Source organism: Callorhinus ursinus, unplaced genomic scaffold (genome assembly GCF_003265705.2).
Source record: "Callorhinus ursinus isolate GAN/ISIS: 27379988/994484 unplaced genomic scaffold, GSC_fseal_2.0 scaffold10, whole genome shotgun sequence".
Lineage (NCBI taxonomy): Eukaryota > Metazoa > Chordata > Mammalia > Carnivora > Otariidae > Callorhinus > Callorhinus ursinus.
The window spans coordinates 74,011,913-74,031,390 of record NW_027397072.1 but is presented as its reverse complement, the minus strand read 5'-3'; the positions used below and the strand labels follow the sequence as shown (position 1 = coordinate 74,031,390).

Here is a 19,478-nt window from a genome sequence, read left to right as displayed (position 1 = left end):
AGTGACAGGGGCTATGATAAAGGCATTCTGCCTAGGGAAATGCCTTTATCGTAACCAGAGACACCCCCACCAAATCAGAGACTACCAAGCACTATCATCATTACTTAGCATTGTTCTTAAGTTTCCAACCAACACAGGCAAAATAAATAAGTTAGAAATGTAAACACTGAAAAGGAGGAAGTAAAAATGATCACCAGTTACAAATGTTTTGGAAAATCCAGGAGAATCATTTATTAACAAAAATAAAGAACATTCATACAGTGGCAGGGCATAAAACGATAAGTAGAAATTAAGAACTAGTACATACAAATGCAACCAGATAAAGGATATGATGGAAGAAAAGACCCCATTTACAATAGGAATTTAAAATAACAACTTGGATTCCTCAGAAGTGGATTCAGCTGCGATTATCATATAAGCCACAGACAACAGTGCTTTAAATAAGACACAAGTTTATTTCTTTTTCATATGAGTGTTATCTGGAGATAGGAAGTCCAGTGACCATTTCTGGGACTTGGTCCTTTTCTTTATGGCTGAAGGTGGCTACTAGGCCTCCAGGCATTATATCCTCATTCAGGCAATGGGTAAAGGAAAGAAAAGAGTAAGCCTCTTTCTTTTGAGACTTCATACAACTGACTGGCTAGAACTTAGTTATATAACCACACCCAGTTCTAAGGAAGGCTTTGAATTCCAGGTTATAGCTACATCACTACGTGCAAGGCTTAAAAAACAACAACAACAACAGTGTTCTCTTACTAAGGAAGAAAATGAGAATGGGTATTGGGACAACCAGCAGGCTGCCATTAAATATAACAAGAAATGCACACAATCTATAGGAGAGAACTTTAAAATGCCCCTAAAGGACACAGACAAGACTTTAATGAATAGAAAGACAAACAGTGTTATTGGATAGGAAGACTCAACATCATAAAAATATCAATTCTCTCTGAGTTAATTTATAACTTTAGACATGTTCCCAATAAAAACATCACCAGGATTTTTTTTAAAACAAGACAGATGATTCTAAAGTTCATATGGAAAAATAAACAAGCAAGAGTAGCCAGGAAATTTTGAAGAAGAAGAAGGGGACCAGCCCTACTGAATGTTAAAATGCATCATAAACCTTCAGTAATTTCAAAAGTGTGGCATAGAGCAACATAATTGAATGAAGACTCCAGAAAGACCAGTATTTGGAAAAGGTGATGTTTCAGTCAATGAGGAAAAGATGAACTATCCAACATATGGGGCTGGAAACAAAGTTGGATCTCTACTTCACACCTTTTATCAGGCCGAATTCCAAATACATCAAAGACTTGCATTTATAAAATGAAAGCATCAAAGTACAAGGGGAGACCTTGGGGGGAATGCTTTAAAAGTTCGAAATGGGTAAAGCCTTTCAAATTAAGACATAAAACCATAAAATAAACCACCGTAAGCAATGTCAAAAATTAAACTGGGACAAGAATTTGCAATTCTTAAAAAACCACTCCAAGTTCATTTCCTAATATAGAAAAAGCTCCTTAAAAAAAAAAAATAAGAAACAAACACCATAAAGGAAAAATGTCAACAGTTCACCAAAAAAAAAAAAAAAAAAAATTAAATATATGAAAAAATGCTTAAACTTACAGAGAAACTTAAGAATATACCAAGATAAGGGCTCCTGGGTGGCTTGTCAATTAAGCGTCTGCCTTTGGCTCAGGTCATGATCTCAGGGTCCTGGGATGGAGCCCCGTCTGGGGCTCCCGACTCAGCGGGGAGTCTGCTTATCTCTCTCCCTTTGCCACTCCCCCTGCTTGTGCTCTCTCATTCTCTCTCTAAAATGAATAAATAAAATCTTTAAAAAATCGGACTACCGGAAACTCGATAACATACCATGTTGGCAAGGAGGCATCATCACGTACCGCTGATGGAAGTGTAAATCCTTCAGCTCTGAGAAGGGCAGTTTGGCAAGATCCATCAAATCCACATTCCTGTTCTATCGGATTCAGACATTTCTTTTCTAGAAAAGCTGTACAATTACCTTCATATATTTATAAGCTTAGTCACAGCAGCCCTGTTCGTAATAGCACAATATTGGAGGCGAGCTAACTGTCCCCCAGTAAATATGGCAGAGTGTTGTATGGCCATAAAAAAGAATTTAGGAGCCTCTTAATGTGCCAAGACAGAAAGATCTCCGACATATTAAGCAAAAGACTGCATATAGTCAGCTCTCAGTTGGTTAAAAGGGGGGACTTGAATATATAGTCACACGTTCTTATTTATGCAGAAAGTGTGACCCAGACAATGCACAAGAAATACAATGCAGTTGCCTATAGGGGGAAAAAGTGGCGTCTGGAGAGCAGATGCAGGAAGGAGATTTTTTTACTGTATGTCCTTTTACACTTTGGGTTTTAGAACACATGAAGGTATTACCTATTGAAAAAAATTGGAAGGGAGCTATTAATTTAATAAGTAAAACCTAGAGTTATATTGACTCATATAGAGGGGAAAGGATTTTGCTGTATTTTTTTCCACTATTAAATAAACGACCCTGTTCCTTAAAAAAATGTCCCGGGTCCTCAAAAGTACTCTGCCCTTGTATTTGAGGACTGGTGGGGATTAATATCTAGGCAGAAGTCCCTCTTTGCAAAGCTGTCAGTCCACAAGTTTGATGAGTACCTACTATGTGCCTGGCCTCTGACCTGAGCACCAGGGGAGCACCCAAGAAGGAGAAAAGCCCACTCACTCTGTCCTTGCAAGCTGGGCCTCAGACCCAGCAAGGCTAGGAAATGATAGTCCCTGACCTTCCCAGGGAGGCTTTAGAGACCCCTCGTGAACAGGCAGCACTAAAAGCCAGCAGGTGGGGGGGATCCTGGGGCAGGAACAGGAAGTCGAAAGTTGGAAGTCCGGGGCATCAGTGCCGCTAAGGGGGAAGGGAGGGAAAACCAAGAGGGACCACCCCCCTCAGCCAGCTGTGCAGCAAGCAGAATTTCAGGGACTCCACCCTCCTTCAGCAGCCCTTGTCCCCTAACCCCCTTGTAGGGAAGGGTGGCTGTCCTCTCTCTTTTCCTTGGCCTAAGCAAGCATGACCCTGGGCGGCCTCGGCTCTCGCCTCCACTGAAACCCCCACTCAGGAACTCACTGAAAGCCCCACACCAGACGGGTTTGGTCCCAGCCGTGGGGGTATTTTTCATTTTTAATGAGACTGAAGACTCCCAAGGAATAGAATTTTGATCATGGCATTTCTGGCCCTCAGGGGACTTTCCAGCTGTACTCATCTTCCCTGCCACCAAGGAAAGGAACATAAGTCACTGTCTCTTCTTTGGGACTTGGTTTTGTGTGGGGAGGCTGAGCTTTAGAGAAATACAGACAGAGGAGAAATTTGAGGAGGTGAGTAGAGGCAGGATTTCTGGCATCGGCGGCGGGACTGTGTGAAGACATGCTTTTTGGCCTGAGGCCTCTCTTCCCCACAGCAGAGGGGCAGCCTGCAGAACATGCTCGGCCCTCGTGGGCCCCCTGGGCTTCAGTGTGGGGCAGCTTCTTCCCTCAGGGAGAAGAGGGGGCAGGAAGCAAGGGGACAGTGTGCACCTGGACCGGAGCAAGGGCAGGCAAAGAGGTAAGACTTTCCACCTTCTCTTGCCCCGAGTGGGAATCCTGAGCAGAAGGAAATGCTGAGTTGAATTTTCAGATGGGCAAGGCTCAGGCTGGCTTGGAATCTTCCGAATCCACTCCATCCACACAAAGCAGAAAGGCGCCCTTCCGACAAGGCTTTGAAAGAGAGGGCTTTGAGACGTAGCACGTGGGTCCTGTCTCAAAGTGGGGTTGGGGGCTGACGTTGGAAGAAGTCCACTGACGCGAAGGCAGGAGGGGAAGGAGTGTAGTACACAGAGGCAGGAACGCCAGCCTTTGGAGCGGGGTGGGGACTGAGTTCAAGTCCCAGTGAAGTCAACCTCCTCCTCACCTTTCAGAAGTCATCGGCCTTCTTCCAGCTTCCATCTACTTGCTGCTGCCACGACCATAGCAGAGCATGCTCTTCTGAACCCTCGCTGTTGTTCAGAGCATGAATGTGGTTTGTAGGCCACAGAGGTGCTTTCCACACGTTTGTTGGTGCTGCTCCTAATACACGTGTTGCCATGGCGATCATCGTGCGTGCGTGTGGGCAAGGTAGCACATTAGATTAGGGAGCATGAAGGGGCTGTAACTCAGCAGGGCACACAGGTTCACCTCTCAATGACTCCCACGTTTGCAGGTGGGTGAACAGAACCCCCGGTTCCCTCTAACTCCGGCTCCTCGTGGAGGGAGTGGGTGTAATACTATAAAGTCCTGCTACTTCCACACACTTCATCTCATCCCTTCAGACAAGCAGGAATGTGTCATCCCAATTTGATAGACAAGGTAACAGACCAGCAAGGTGACTTCACCAGGGCCATGCCACCCTAGGGATTAATACCCAGGCCTCCCATGCCCAAGTCCGTGTTCCTCTCCCTTCCCTCCCGCCCTGGCCAGAGCTGAGCCTTGACCACACACGGTGGCCAGGGTGGGAGGTCGGGGAGCCCGGTCCCAGGGGCTCGGCTTGGTTGGGCTCACTGTCCTTTCTGTAGTTCATAAGCATCTGCTTAGAACAGCATATTTTATGAGCTTTCTCTTTTCTCAAGAAGTCCCAGCTGTAAGCGGAAACAGGGCCGTGGGTGCAAAGCAGGCAGGCCCTGAAGTGCTTCCTGCCCCACCTTTGCACTCGGGCCTGGATTCCTGATGGTGGCTGGAGTTCAAGTCCAGACGCCAGCAGGCTTGTGAGAAAGACCCCTCTTGCTGTGTGTGCAGGGCAATGGGCCCTCTTTGCAAGACCTTCCCAGCCCAGCCCAGCATGGCTGCTGAGGGAGGGCCAGGGCCGGGACCTTCCTCTGACAGTCTGGGTCCTTCTATGGGACGGCTGTGGGGCTTGCAGATTTGGTGGGTAGGGGGATTCTTACCCAGAACTTCAAATTTTATACTAGGTCTTACATGGTACCCCAAACTGTAAAGCAAGAGAGCTGCTCTGGCTGAGGCCAATATACCGCCCCCACCCCCACCCCCCGCCCGTCATTGCATGTACTAGCTCACTGCCCAGAGCCGCCTGGGCTCTGTAGGGCCTGGTTGTTGCCACCAGTGTGTCTTCCCTCTTGTCCCCAGACACTCACCCCCCCTTTGCCTGCTTGCCCTATGAAGACTGATCTTGCACAGAGGTCATGCTCCCGCAGGCAGGTTTCCCATCGTCCTCCGCGTGAATTTCTTTTTTTCTTTTTTTTAAAGATTTTATTTATTTATTTGACAAAGACACAGCGAGAGAGGGAACACAAGCAGGGGGAGCAACAGAGGGAGAAGCAGGCTTCCCACCGAGCAGGGAGCCCGATGCGGGGCTCGATCCCTGGGCCCTGGGACCATGACCTGAGCCAAAGGCAGACGCTTGACGACTGAGCCACCCAGGCGCCCCCTCCACATGAATTTCAAACTCCTCTTGCATTCTAGGCTTTTCGGGGTTGGTTTCAACATACCTGTCTTGCCCTTCCATTCACCAGGGCCCAATTCTCTGGTCCCTTCACTGTCTTTGGCTCCCACCGTGTGGTCTTTCCCTTCCCTCCCACCTTTTCCCTTCATGCTGTCTCCAAACCTAACCCTCTCTCCAAGCTTCTCTTGAGAGTCACTTCGTGCTGATGCCCTCCCAGCCTGCACCAGCCGGCAGTGGTCTCCCCCACGACGCAATAGCTCACATAGTCAGCGTTCTGTAAAGTAGCGTCTGATTCTTAGGTGGTTTTAGCCGAGTTATTGCTGTTAGTATGCATCAGTCTCATCGTTCCAGCTAACCCCTATGGTTAACTCACGAAGGGAGGGGGAGGAGTTGCTTCTTCCTCTCATATCATATGGATTGCAGCACACAGTAGGGCTTCAATAAATATCTACTGATTTTATTAGATCGCAGTAGTCTTGAAATATTCCTGATGTTATGGAAGCTCTTCCCTCATGTTGGGGAGAATGGAGGCACTTTTGGGGGTTGGCCAGTGTGGGCGAGAGCCCTGGACTGAGGTGGGTTGCCAGCAGATTTCCCTGAGATGTGCACACCTCTCCCAACTCAAGAAGACCCTATTGGGATGTCTGAAGCATTAATTGTATGGGTCTGGCCCATCTTGCAGGGATTTGAAACTGGACAACATCCTTCTGGATGCAGAAGGTCACTGCAAGCTGGCCGACTTTGGGATGTGCAAGGAAGGGATTCTGAACGGTGTCACAACCACCACGTTCTGTGGAACTCCTGACTACATTGCACCCGAGGTAAGATGGTGAGAGAGGGCCACGTTCTTCTGCCAGGGCTGAGGCGGGGGCCGTTCCCTTGCACCGAGGTCACCTAGTGGTGCTGGGGGAAAGCACTAGAAAGCCAGGAGAGATTCTAAGGGAGGAGGGAGAAGAGGAAAGGTAGAAGGCTTACTGATTTCTCCATAGGACGTGGTGGTGATAGAGGAGATAATGGGCCAACCGTGAGCAACGGGCCATTCCCCACACCAGGGCAGAGGCTCACAGGGCCTCACCCTTCCATCTCAGTCCAGAACTACCAAAGGACTGGGACCAGGAGGACTTTGTAGACTTGAATCATTATCTTCACTTCTTAATAACCAGAATAAAGGAGCACCATCAATAAAGGCAGCAATTAGCTTCATCAGCTGTAATGTACCTATAGTAAAACCGGGAATTATTTGCCATTTCTAGCACAGTGGTGATTCTGCATGACGGGCGCACGGGGTCGAGCAGGAAGAGGAAAGCGTGCCTTGTTATAAATGTAGATCAGAGATGTTCATTGGGAACCTGACCGACGGGCTGCCTTTCGTGAAGTTGTTCGGATGTTTTGTTCATCATAAAGTGCTTATTGGCCTTGAGTTTCTCAAGTCAGTCTTGCCTAGGCTGAGAGCTACCTTGTGTGATATGATTCAGATATCATAGATGCTGAATAAAAATGGCCTTGAGGGTTCTGACCATGTAAGATGGGAAGGAGATACCAACGCCCCCGTAAGCACTGCCCACAGTGCATAGGTGTTCGTTAGCGCATTCTGATTGCATTTCCTTTCAGTTGGCATTGCTTGAGCACCCGCTAGACACAAAGCGATGTGGGGGTAAAGAATTCACTCCTCACTCTCCTAAAAGAGCTTCTGGTGTAGAGGCAGTGATCTCTAAGTATATAGCTAATTAAGCAGAATAAATAGATACAAAAGACAAGATGGTATCCTCAGGGATAAGGGAAGGCTTCTTGGAACACCCTGTAGATGAACTGAGTTGTCGAGAATCAGCAGGATTTCCTTTGGTGGTAGGTGTGGGAAGCATTCCTGAAAACAACCAGGGGTTTGGGGTGGGGGGCAGGGCAGCACAGGAGGTTCACTATTCCTGGGCTCTGAATCCGTTAGGGCTGTGTCTTTTCTGAGCACTCCCAGGATACCGCACACAGATCAGGCTCTTAGTAATGGTTTGTTGAATGGACAAATGAATTTGAACTTGTGACACTCGATGTGAGCAAAGACGAACGGATGAGAATTTTCTTGGCCTTCATTCAGGGAAGGAAAATAGTATAGCTAGAACATAGGAGTTCTTAATGCTCATAGTAATGAATAAAATTAGGAAAGAGGACCAAGGGAAGTGGCCTTTATCCTAGAGGATCTGTAGACCCACTGAGAGTTTTCCGGTGGACGGTGTCCGGGTCTCTCAGACCTGTCCCAGAAAGAAGACAGACAACAGCAATCTGGCTCAGAAGGCAGAGAGTGCGGGAAGGAGAGTTAAGAGACTTTTCACAGACCAGACAAGACATGGGGGGGCCCAAGGAGAGGCCTGAGGATGGTAAGTATAGTTGAGCTCCCTTTAGAACCTTTACCTTCTAAGAGATCTGAAAGCAGAGATTTCAATCAGTCTTCCTGAGCAGGGACACTAGGAATTTAATCTTCGAGGAGAAATCAGTAAAAGCGAGGGCCCTCGGTTGGGACCTGCTTTTCTACCGTCTTCCTCATTCATTCCTTCTCAACAGAATGCCTGGTTCCGGTCCTCTGTAAGGAGGAGTCAAAGGGTTAACAGGACAGCAGAGTAGTTAAGGACCCAGCCCAAGGCAAACAGTCACTTTAGGTTGAACAAAACATCCACACAGCTTTTCATGACAGGCAGTCCATTGACGCGAGTCACAACGAACAGCGCTGACCTCTCCGTTTATAATGAGCCACAGACGCTCTTCCTTCCCCTTCCTTCCTTGTGCCCACAATGCAGAACCGCCACTACATGCCAAATGGCGAGCAATCCTGGTCTTTCTGTAGGCGAATTACAGCTAATAAAGCTACTGCTACTTTTATCAAGGGCTATTGGGGAGATAAAATAAAATTATGCTTCCGAAGCATTTAGCACAGTGCCTGGCCCACGGCGAGCACTGGGTCGTTATCATCGCTGTTGCCGGCTTGTCTAGAGGGTGGGGGGGGTGGGAAAGGCACAGTCGTGAGAGTTGCGATTCCAGGGTAGACTGGACCACTGATGCCCCCATGTGACCTTGACCAAGTCACAAAAGTGCTTCAGACCCTCCGCTTCCTCATCTTTCAAATGGGAAGAGCACTTCCTGCCCTACCTACCTCATCAAGCTGTTTTGAGAGTCTAATGAGATTAGAGCATGGAAATGCTTGAGAAACCATAAGCCTCTATTCGGATAGGAGGGGCTGCGAGGCCCCTGGTTAACCCTGAAACCACAGACACCTAATGAGGTCCTAGCTCTTCGCCAACATTTCTCTTCCCACCGTGCACCCTGGGCTAGCCCCCGCTGCACCCTTTCTCCTTTCCACATGCCCGGCGCCTGCTCCCCAGGAAATGGCAGCCAGCCCTGGGTATGACTGACACCACTGGGCCTGATGCTTGCCCTTCTGCCTCAGCTCTGAGCCACTCGAGGGGGTAGCCACTGCACCCGTGCCCTCCCATGGCATGTGAAGCCTTGCCCTTCTCACTGCTCCATTGCTGACAGGCCGGTTAAGAAGCAGAAAATTAGGGCCCAGCCCCAAAGGAATTTTATGAAAGAGGCCGCCCAAAATGGGAAGGCTCTGGAGTGGGCCTGGGGAAGGGTGGGCAGGGCCGCTCTGTGGTTTCTGCAGAGCCACACTGTCTGAGCACACATAGGCCACCTGGAGGTCACCTCCCCACCACCCTGTGGAGGCACAGGACCCAGATCTGCCACCTCCTGGAGGCTGGAGGGTGGCCACCCCAGCATTCCTAGCCGTCTGAACCCAGGAGAGAAGGGAGCGCACCCAGCGAGACACACACAGTGGGCACACATGGCCACCAGTCTCCCAAGCGCTGGAATTGGCCTGATCACGGTGGAGGGCTCAGAAGCATGCTAGAGCCCCTACCCTTGCTGGCTTAGAGATGCCCAGGGGAAACAACTAACCATGAAAAAATAACTAAAATCACGGTTTATATGGGAAGTGCCTGCAGTTCTTATGGACAGGAAAGGGTCTTAGGATCTGTCAGAAGAGACGAGAAAAGCTGGGGAAATTCGGGAAAGCTTTCTGGAGAAAATGCATGATAACCATGCCCTTGAAACCAGCAGTGCCATGGTGAGCCGGGTGGGGCACTAGATCTTTCATGACTGAAGGAGCCACTGACTTTGGCTTTGACGCTGGAACAGAGCAGCATTTACTGGCTTCTCAGGACAGCAGAGCCTGTAGCTCTGACCTTTCAGATACTGTGTGTGGCCCACTGGGCTAAGAGACCAAAGATTCTCACCAGACAGATTGCCAGCCCCAAATAACTCAAAGTTGGCTGCGTTTGCTTACATTTCTTTTCATTCTAAATTCAAAGGATTCCTAAAACATGCATGTTTTTACTGTTTTCAAAATAATTCCACCTAAGTCTTTTTTTTTTAAGGATTTTATTTATTTACTTGAGAGAGAGAGAGAGTGTGTGTGTGAGAGAGAGAATGAGCAGGCAGAGGGACAAGCAGACTCCCTGCTGAGCAGGGAGCCTGATGCGAGTCTCGATCCCAGGACCCTGGGATCATGACCTGAGCCAAAGGCAGACGCTTAACCAACTGAGCCACCCAGGCGCCCTCTACCTAAGTCTTTTTACTTAATCCCAGGCAGCCTGTAGTCTGTGGTCTCTAGAACGGTGTTTTGAGGAGATCAGCAAAAGCCCCGGTACTCCCATTCAGCCTTCTCTTCCCTGGCCATCCTGAAAGCTGAGAACTGAACTGGAGCCTCGTTCCAGATAGGTTACCTGAGAAGTTACCTGCCTGGGGTGTCCCACAAACTGAAGTCACTGTGCATGGCCTTTTGCCATTTGGGGGAAAGTCCTGGATGGACACCCCTTTAGGACATGCACCCCAGCCATGCTGGTCCTCTATCACCTTCACTTTTTGGAACTCTTCATAGAACTACAGAGCCGAGAGTAACCCGGAGAGGCCATCTCATCTGTGTGTTTGTGGGCAGCACCATGCCTAATCTGGCTCTGACAAAAAGAGAAAATAATTATGGGATGGGGATCTCACTTCACAAACCCTTCCTTAGCAGTGGGGGCCAGCTCAGCATTTATTTCTACTCTGAGCCAAACATATATCCTTGACCTGCTGTATGCTCTCTAGACGTGGAGACCAAACCTAACAGAAGAAAACTTGGATTTCATACCAACTTCTGATTATATAGGGTTTTGTAGTTTGCAACATGCTTTCAAAATCTTCCACCTTAGCTAATCTTAGGAGGCTAAACTGAGAATCTGAGCTTCATGTGATGAGGAAGTCAAGTGAATGGCTGAAGATCACCCGGAAAAATGTAGCCCCAAACTTGGGATGGAATAAAAACACCCTGGTCAGTCTTCTCTCTCTGCCACTATAACACATGGCCAGGGCTCCAGAAAAAATAGGATTGGGGGCCATTACTGGCTTTTCAAAAGGTTCTGCAGCTTCTTTAGGTAGCATTCCTCCCAAACATTGAAATTATGACTCAGTTCGTAAAACTGCGGTCCCCGCACATCATTGTGCAGGAAGCTGATGGCACAGAGTGTCCCACCGCCACGTGTTGCACATGCATTTAACATAAATGAATTTGACTTCTCCTTCGGTGAGAAGAAAAGAAGCGAGAGAGACTGAGAATGTAGGTAAGAAAAGTGACCGGTGACAAAGACAAAGCACATTGGATAATCAAGGAGATGACTTGATTGGGGCTATCGCACTAGGGAGAAGGTTCTGCTCATTAGTGAGGAATGCCGCAGAAAAACTGAAGGGGCCTGAGTCTTATGGAGGCAGGTACACAAGGGATTCATCAACGAGTTTTGTGGGAGTCGTGATGAACGTTGGAGGTGGGTCTTTTCCTGGAATAGCCCAAAGCATAGGCATCCTTTGTGGTTAGAACACAAAAGGATGGGGAGATTTATTAACTATAGTTTCTTTTCCAAAAACATAGGGCTCAGGCGAATTCAACATTGTCACAAGTTAAAGAAGGCTGAGATTCTGCTCACCTTCCCACTCAGTGTGAGACGGTCCTGGTTTGCTCTCAGTCACTTACAGCTTGCTCGTGTCTCTCTTAGCCTGCGTCTTGCTCCTCTGACCCTGATTTTCGTGTCAGAAACACGCATGTATTTTTATATGGTCCTAAGTGCAAGTCAGGAAATTCATCTGCCGAAACAAAGAGACAGCGATTTATTCCCACGGGAGGACAGACTGTCGGTGTTGACTTTGGAGAGTTGATAGTTAGGCCCCAGCATAGTGCCTTCCAAACTCGGTTTTCCCTGAATTTGCTGATTTCCGAACCTCAGTTCTATGAGCCAGGGCTCCGCTGTGCCGAGGAGCAAGCTGGAAATGAAGATGCAGTTCCCACAGCACAGGGAGGCTGTGGGCGGGCGTCCGTGGCGGTCCCTGACCTTGCCCGCTTCCCCAACAGATCCTGCAGGAGTTGGAGTACGGCCCCTCCGTGGACTGGTGGGCCCTGGGGGTGCTGATGTACGAGATGATGGCTGGGCAGCCCCCCTTCGAGGCCGACAATGAGGACGACCTGTTCGAGTCCATCCTCCACGATGACGTGCTCTACCCGGTCTGGCTCAGCAAGGAGGCCGTCAGCATCCTGAAAGCTGTGAGTCCTTGCCCTCCCCCGTGCCGCTGCTCCCCTGACCTCTCTCCCTCTTCGCCCTCTGTCCCTGTCATTCCTTCCTGGTCCCTGAGGACTCCTCGCTCCCTCCCTCCCCTCCTCTCTGCCGACCCACCTCTGCTGCCGAAGGAGAGGCCTTTGCAGGCAGTCACAGCGGGGAGTTGAGGCACGAATTGCTTTCTGCGGGACTGTGTCTCCTGAGAGGGAGCTCTGTGCGTGTCTGTGTGCTCCTGAGCTCCACAGGGAGCCCAACTAACCCAGACCGTGCCGGCGTCATTTCTGCCACATGTACGCCGGGCCTTGGCCCCTGCCTCCTCCCCTGCCACCCAAGGCCTCTCTCCTTCCACTGGAGCCTGTGATGGGCAGGAGGGAGGTGGTCACTGCGCGCCTGTGTCCATGACAGCATCTCTGTGGCTGAAGAGCTGATGAGAAAAGAAGTGCCCGCTCAAGACCTGTGCAGCCGTGCTGGATTCAGACACGATAGAGAGATGGTCCCCAGCCCTGCAGATAATCCCGCACATGTGAGATGCTTAGCACTTGCCCAGCATGGCTGTTTCTGCGACGTAAGCCACTCAGATGAGGGCAAGTAAGTGAAGTTCCCTGTCCGCCTTGGAAAGCTGTGGAAGGCCGGGTGCAGGGAAGGTAAGCAGAGCAGTTGACCTGCTGGGTTGAGGCGGGACCGAGGTGACAGCCTAAGAACTCTGACTTCCAGTCCTGGCTTCTGTCGCCCATTAGAGTGTGGCAAATTTCAGTACCTGGCACATCACATTCACCAGGTTTTCCGTATCCAAGTACCTTCTCAACTGCGATTTACTTGTTCCTTCAGTCAACTAACTACCGATATTTACCTAATTCTAGGCTTTTTACCCAGAAATTTTATATCGCTGTCATAAACAGAAAACCAGTATCATTTACCATAAATAAATAACATAGATCATCATAGGAAGATGGCAGAAAGACCTCACATCATTCTGTCGGTGTCTGGGAGCACACATGCCACATTCTGGAAAGTGCCACATCAGAGCATGCTGTCCTCTCCTGCGGCTCTTGCTTTCTTCTCCATCCTTCTTTCCCTCACCTCATCCATCTCCCTTTGTCTCCCTCCCCCTCCCCATCAATAATTCAACGACCAGCTGTTTTTTGAGGGTTTCCCACGTGTGGGGCATCACGCCTCGTGCCAAGTAAGTATTGGCGAGTATAACAGCCATCGTCCAGCAGGCAAAAATAAATAAAAAAATACATCCACACATAGTCACAACTGAGAAGCAAAAAGAGAATGTGTATTCACTCATCTCGTGCAAAGCAGTGAGCATCAAGTATGCACAAGGTGCTGTGTCAGGTGCCGGCTAAGGAGAAACCTGCAGGCAGCACCCGAAGGAGCCAGAACACCAGCCCAGCAGAGCTGCTCACTTGCCCGGGGCCCTGAACACCAGCCCGACAAACCGATGAGCCCCCCGCCAGCACCCCAGCGAGGCCCTTTCATTTTTGGATGACCCAGAGCAGTGTTTCTCAACAAGGTGTGATTTTTTGCCCTCCCACCCCTGCCCCAGGAGATATTTGGCAATGTCTGGAAATGCTTTCGCCATCACAACTTGGAGGGGGGCTGCTGCTGGCATCTAGTGGGTGGAGCCCAGGGACATTGCTAAACATCCTACAATGCCCAGGACAATTCCCACAACAAAGTATCCAGTGCAAAATGTCATTAGCACAGAGGTTGAGAAACTTCGACCTACAGAGATTCAGAAGCTAGGGGTTATGCCTGTGTCGGCTGGTTGGTGAGGGCAAAGTCTCTGGTAGAAGGCATCTTCCCTGCGAGAAGAGCTTCTGACTCAGGAGCAGCTTCCTGAGATGTTAAAACCCGTATGTTTATCAGTAGCCCTGATACTTCCTCTCCCAGAAGTGGAAGGGCAGGAAGAGCTAAGGAAGTAAGGAAGAGTCTTTACTCCCTTGGCCTTGGAACGCTTTACTTCCTCACATTGTCCCTTGATTCTCAGGCCAGGCCAGGTTTTCCATGACTCTGGCCACTGAGCTGTGTCTCTGAGGGCTGCTACCTACATGAAAGTGGTGCAGAACTCTGCACAACCACGAAAGTGACAAGTGACGCAGAACTCTATAGAGAAGATCATTTACATCATAGAGTTATGCAGTGCCCAACCTGTGCAACAGTAAGTGCTGGTCTTAGTGCCTTCCTTTCTCAGCACTGTGCTCTGAGGCCCAGCATCCAGCCCCCCGCTGAGTCATTTAAATGTTCTGAGTGCACAATAGAAGCCAGGCACTGAACCAGGTACTGAGAAGACAGGACTGATTCCTACATCCTGGAGCTCACCAAGGGAAAGAGAAGTTTAGGCAAATTATAATATAAATAAACAAGAACCATGAGGTCCCAGGTACCTACACAGCAGGGAATCTGGGGAGGCTTCACAGAGGAGGCAGCATTTTGACTGGTTCTTAGAGGGCACGTAGGGACTGGACAGGGGCATTCAGCCAGGGGAATAAAGGATACTAAAGGCCAGCCAAGGTAGACTGGGTTCAGACTAAGTTTCTGTGTGCCAAAGTCTATGGACTGTATCCTGCGGGCAGTAGGAATCAAGAGTGTTGAAGCAGGGTAGCCTCTGCTGACTTTTAGGTTTAGGAAGGTGAAGTGTGCGTTGGTACCATTCTACCTCGGACCTGCCCACCACCCCTTCACTCTCTTATCTGTGGCTCTCCCAGCTGTGTGTCCATGTGCTTTGGCTTCAGGGGCACCAGGCAAGTGTCAGTAGGAGACGCTCCCTGCCCAAGAAAATCTCCCTTGCTAATGAAGCCTGAAATTGTATCAGTATAGAGTTCTTCCTTTGGATTATGGTTTGTCCTCTTAAATTCCTTCATTTAAATACAGACGCTTAGCCTTCACCCTGTGAAATGTAACTCTTGTCTCTAGCACGAATGCACACACACACACACACACACACACACACACACACACACACACACACCTGCCTTTATTTTGGGTGGCTATCAGAAATATTTCCACCTATCAGTGGATTTTTTTTTTCAAGGTTATTTGGTACACATCTACTCAGATTAGCTGCCATCAGAACTGACTCACTTAATAGGAATAAGCTCACCTGGGTGTGTGGGGAAATATGAGGGCTACGGATAAAAATACAGATTTTTTACGTCTCGGGAAGCTGCCCCCAAGCTAGAGGTTCTTTTCACAAGATGTCAGCCAACAAATATAAAACATATCAATGTGGTTTTTACAAACATTGAGAAACCATAAGCTTTTCCTTTTCTTGTTTTTTTTTTTTATCAGTTGATCTACATGGGTATTGTATGCTAGAGATTACAAATTCAAATTTAAAAAAAAAAAAGTGAGAGGGCCCCGGGGCCAGGCAAAGGAGCCGTGCAGGAGGTGCCTTTGATAACGTACCTTAGCGTGACTATCTGGTCCTCTTTCCCTCCTTCAGCAAGGACCTCAGTGTAAGTGACTTTATCAGACCCCAGTCTCCCTGATGAGAAGACTCGAGAATCTGAGGAGAATCGGGGAGTTAGTAACAGCCCAAGGTCCTCCTCCCAGCATGGTACCTTGTTGGCTGTTTGACCTTGGCCAAGTTAATTAACCTCTCTGTGCCTCAACAACCTCACTTATAAAATAGGGACAATAATAGACCTGAGAGGCTCGCATTTGGATGAAATGAGTTAATAATGTGTGCTATGTTTAGAATGGTGCTGGCACATAGTTAGTTCTAGACAAGATTAAAAGAGGACCCTGGGGGGCAGAGCCCCCAGAAGTGCGGGAAACAGGCTTGGGAGAGGGTGCTGAAGACCTTGCCCTGGCTGGCTTCCATCTTTCCCTCGAAGCCTGTCCCTGCCAGGTCTCTGTCACTAATTCCGTCCTGTCATCCTCCCCGCAGTTCATGACCAAGAACCCGCACAAGCGCCTGGGCTGTGTGGCAGCCCAGAACGGTGAGGACGCCATTAAGCAGCACCCGTTCTTCAAGGAGATCGACTGGGTGCTCCTGGAGCAGAAGAAGATCAAGCCGCCCTTCAAACCTCGAATTGTAAGTAGGGCCCGGAGCTCATTCCACACTGTGGGTCGGGCCTGGACGCATAGACAGAGTGGTCCGGGGCACTCTCACAGCCCAAATGACAAGGGCCGGTGGTAGCCAGCAGCCCCCCCCTGCCCCGCCCACCGCCGAAAGAGCCTTCCAAAGCCCTAAGAGTTTACTGTCAAAAATACGTAACCTAGAGCTGCATCCGAGATGGTGGTTTACATGGGACACAGAAGAAGACTTTTTAATTTTAACAGAGATTCATCTATGGCTTTCACAAATGCTACATTCTGCATATGGTAGAGATACACGGTTTCTTTATAAACAAACGGGTCTGCTTAATAACTGAGTCAACTTAAAAGAAACCCACTCAGTAAGAGCCACAGTCAGAGTCGGGATGTGGCCCTAGCGCAGAGTGCGAAGGTAAGGCCCGGGCCCCGACACCCGGGGAGGGCCGCGCCGCGCCGCGCCTGGGGGCCGAGCCTGTGAGAGGCGGTCTGTGGAGAGCTCCCACACCTGCTCGGCTCCACTGTCCCTGCCGAGCCCTCTCCAGCCCCAGCGCACACCTCCATGCAGGTTCTCAGGCCCGTGGCGGTGATGCCTGTCCCGGGGGCTGCAGTAAAGTGTTGTTGAAGCTCGGCGGCTGGAAAGAGGAATCAGAGGGCAGAGGCCATGTGCTGGCCGTGACCTCCTGCTGGAGGCAGTGCCGTCCTTAGAGTGTGTGTGCATGCCTGTGCAGGGGGCGTATCTTAAGTCTGTTGGCGTGTCGCCCGATGAGGCAATCATCCAGACTGAAAATTGGGGTGCCAGCTGGGCTAGTCCACTGGGAGCACAGGGAATATGTAACGTGAGGAAATTACAGGGCAGGAGCCCCAGAGCGGTGGGGCTGGGGTCCTGGGCGGGAAAAAACCCAAAGTCATCCAGTCAACCCTCAGCCACCCCGCATTCTGTCAGGCAGTCCTCCCTCACTTCCAAGTACAGGAAAGACCCTCCTGTGCTTTGTGAATCATCCATGAGGAATTCCATTCTATTCCAGGAGGTTTTCTGGGGAGCGATTACAGATAGTGCTGGGATTCTCAGAAATATCCCAAGGAGGAGGCAACTCTCAGCTGAAGGCGTGGTGCACGCCTCGGCCAGATTAGAACATGGAAGGTTGACTGGCCCTGGATGCTCGGTCAGGTCACCGTTCCTCATTTGCTTCCTCCTTCGGTTTTGATGAGTTTTGCTGGCTGGCACACAGCTTGGCACGGGCTAGATTTAGGTTCACCTTCTCTCTTTGGTAACATCACCTCCGCCCCTGCCCGTCTGTCTCCCCCTTGGCTCTGGGGCCTGCTGCGGCTCTGGGCAGGGTGCACTGCACATGCCGGCCTGCTCAAAGGCTGCCCCCACCCCTTCACCTGGAGGGTCTCTGTGAGTAGTCTTCAAGGTCAAGTTTAACCGTGTCCTGGAAAAAGTGAGGCGAAGTAAGAAACCAGAGGTCAGGTGGAGAAGGAGGGGAAAACTAAAGACTCAGATCTGAGGATCCAGTGTTAGCGTGGGTTTAGTCTAAGGTAATTAACCCAAAGCAAAGTGGGAGGTAGGGCTAAGTAGCAAATCCAGACCCGACCAATGGGACCAATCAGCCAGTGGAGGTCTGCAAAATGACTTACATGACTCAAAGCTGGGCTTGCAGAGGGCCGGGCTGGGCTAGAGGGGCAGCCCCTCCTGGGGGCATGGGGCCAGAGGACAGGGCAAGCCCGGGGGATGTGAAGGGGGGAGAGTGGGCCTGGGGTGTGCTGAGAAGCCGCAGGGAATTAGGGAAGATCTTGACAATAAAAGGCCCAAAGAAGTTTTAAAGTATGGATTCATGGACAAGAGTCTCTCTTTGGGGTAAACAGATGGCAAAACAGTGCTCAAATCCAGCAGAGGAGAGTGCGCTGAGATTTCAGGGGCCCCGCGAAGCTCCTGTCTCTAGAAGCCCTTCCCCAGGGCCTAGCGATACCAGGGATTCCTCACCAGGCTGCCCTGCTGTGTCTGAACCCTGAGCCAATAAAAGGGCAAACCCAAGAGAAGTGACCCTTTGAGCTGTAGCTGGCTTCCCCAGAGTGAGAGAAGGGCGTGAAGAACTAGTGTGAGCTTTCTGTGGGCCTGCGGGAGGGAGAAGGAGCCAGACATGGAGGAAGGGGGGGAAGGAGAGAAGAGAGACTCAGAAAGCCAACCCGTGACCCAATCCATTGGTGGGCAGTGGGCAGGCCTCAGCCGGCTGGGACAGACAGGAATGACTAGCTGGCAGTGCAGGTGCTCCTGTGGGCCAGGGTGGGTGCCCGGGGAACCAGCAGTAGAAGTACATCCCTGCATGAGGGGGTCAAACTCACCTGGGGGCCAGGTGGGACTCCATCTCCACCCAGAGTCACAGGGGACCCGTGCTTCCCTCCCTCGGGCCTCTTGCAAGCCCCCAGCCTGGAACCAGAGGGCAGAACTCTGCTTGCTTGCTTTGCTCAGGGGCTCTAGGCTTCCTGGGGTGTGCCCGTCCCCCGGGGCGATGGCAAAGAGTAAGGACAGGGGCCGTCCAGGAGCTCCGAATGATGTCCACCTGAGTCCGCATTCCCAAAGACTGATTTCATCCTTGCTTCGCACATCACCTTCTGTGCATGTTCCTACTCGACCCCTCCAGAGTTATCCTGACACTGTTGGGGGTCAGGCATTTATCCGGCTGGTTTGAATTCTGTTTGGAAGAGAGAGTTGGAACATCTGAAGGAAGGATAAGAAGGGAAATTTACATCTTGCAAGAGACGTTTCTAGTCACATTTCGAGCCGAATACTGTTGATCCTTGCAGAGTTCTCAGCTACAGGTCTTTAAAGTTGTGTTCAAGTTATTTAAGTATCTGACCGCATTTATATCCTAGAGATTTCTCTCTGGAGAATTATCAAAATGGGAAAGAAAAGACCAGTCTACATCTCATTAGCAGGTGGGAAAGGTGTCCCAAGTCTGTCCCTAAGTTGAAAGCTCTTTTCTGAAGAATGTTGATGGTACCACCTTACATCCTCTGTGGGCTTGTGTACCGCAGAAATGAATTTTAAGTTGAATTAAAGCCCGCCACAGTGAAGAACATACTGAAAGCCTCACAGGACCCCTGTGGAACTCACACAAGGTTTTTATAAACCACCACCCACCTCTTACTAACTCAGGATTAACCCTGGGGTACGAGTACCCACTGGCTCGGATACCAGCAGTGGGGATGGCTACACTTCATACACAGGGCCAGGTACCCACAGACAGAACAGGTACCATCCATGAGAGGTCACTGGAGGGACATGGGGGGCTAAAGTATGTCCCCCAGAAGTTGTCCCCTGTTTACAGGGCAAGGGT

General features: G+C 50.0%; 1 protein-coding gene across 7 annotated transcripts in view; it reads left to right on the top strand.

Annotated features, from left to right (window-relative positions):
- Window positions 1–19,478, top strand: part of PRKCE (protein kinase C epsilon) — a 475,917-nt gene that overhangs the window by 432,804 nt on the left and 23,635 nt on the right. For 6 of the 7 annotated variants that reach the window (XM_073897764.1, XM_025868896.2, XM_025868897.2 and 3 more), the window contains 3 exons: window positions 6,147–6,285; window positions 11,892–12,080; window positions 15,992–16,138. In XM_073897764.1, the coding sequence (XP_073753865.1) occupies window positions 6,147–6,285; window positions 11,892–12,080; window positions 15,992–16,138 (475 nt within the window). Of the gene's footprint in view, window positions 1–6,146; window positions 6,286–11,891; window positions 12,081–12,498; window positions 13,613–15,991; window positions 16,139–19,478 lie in introns of those variants that run through there. The other variant, XR_003207488.2, reaches the window with a different exon arrangement.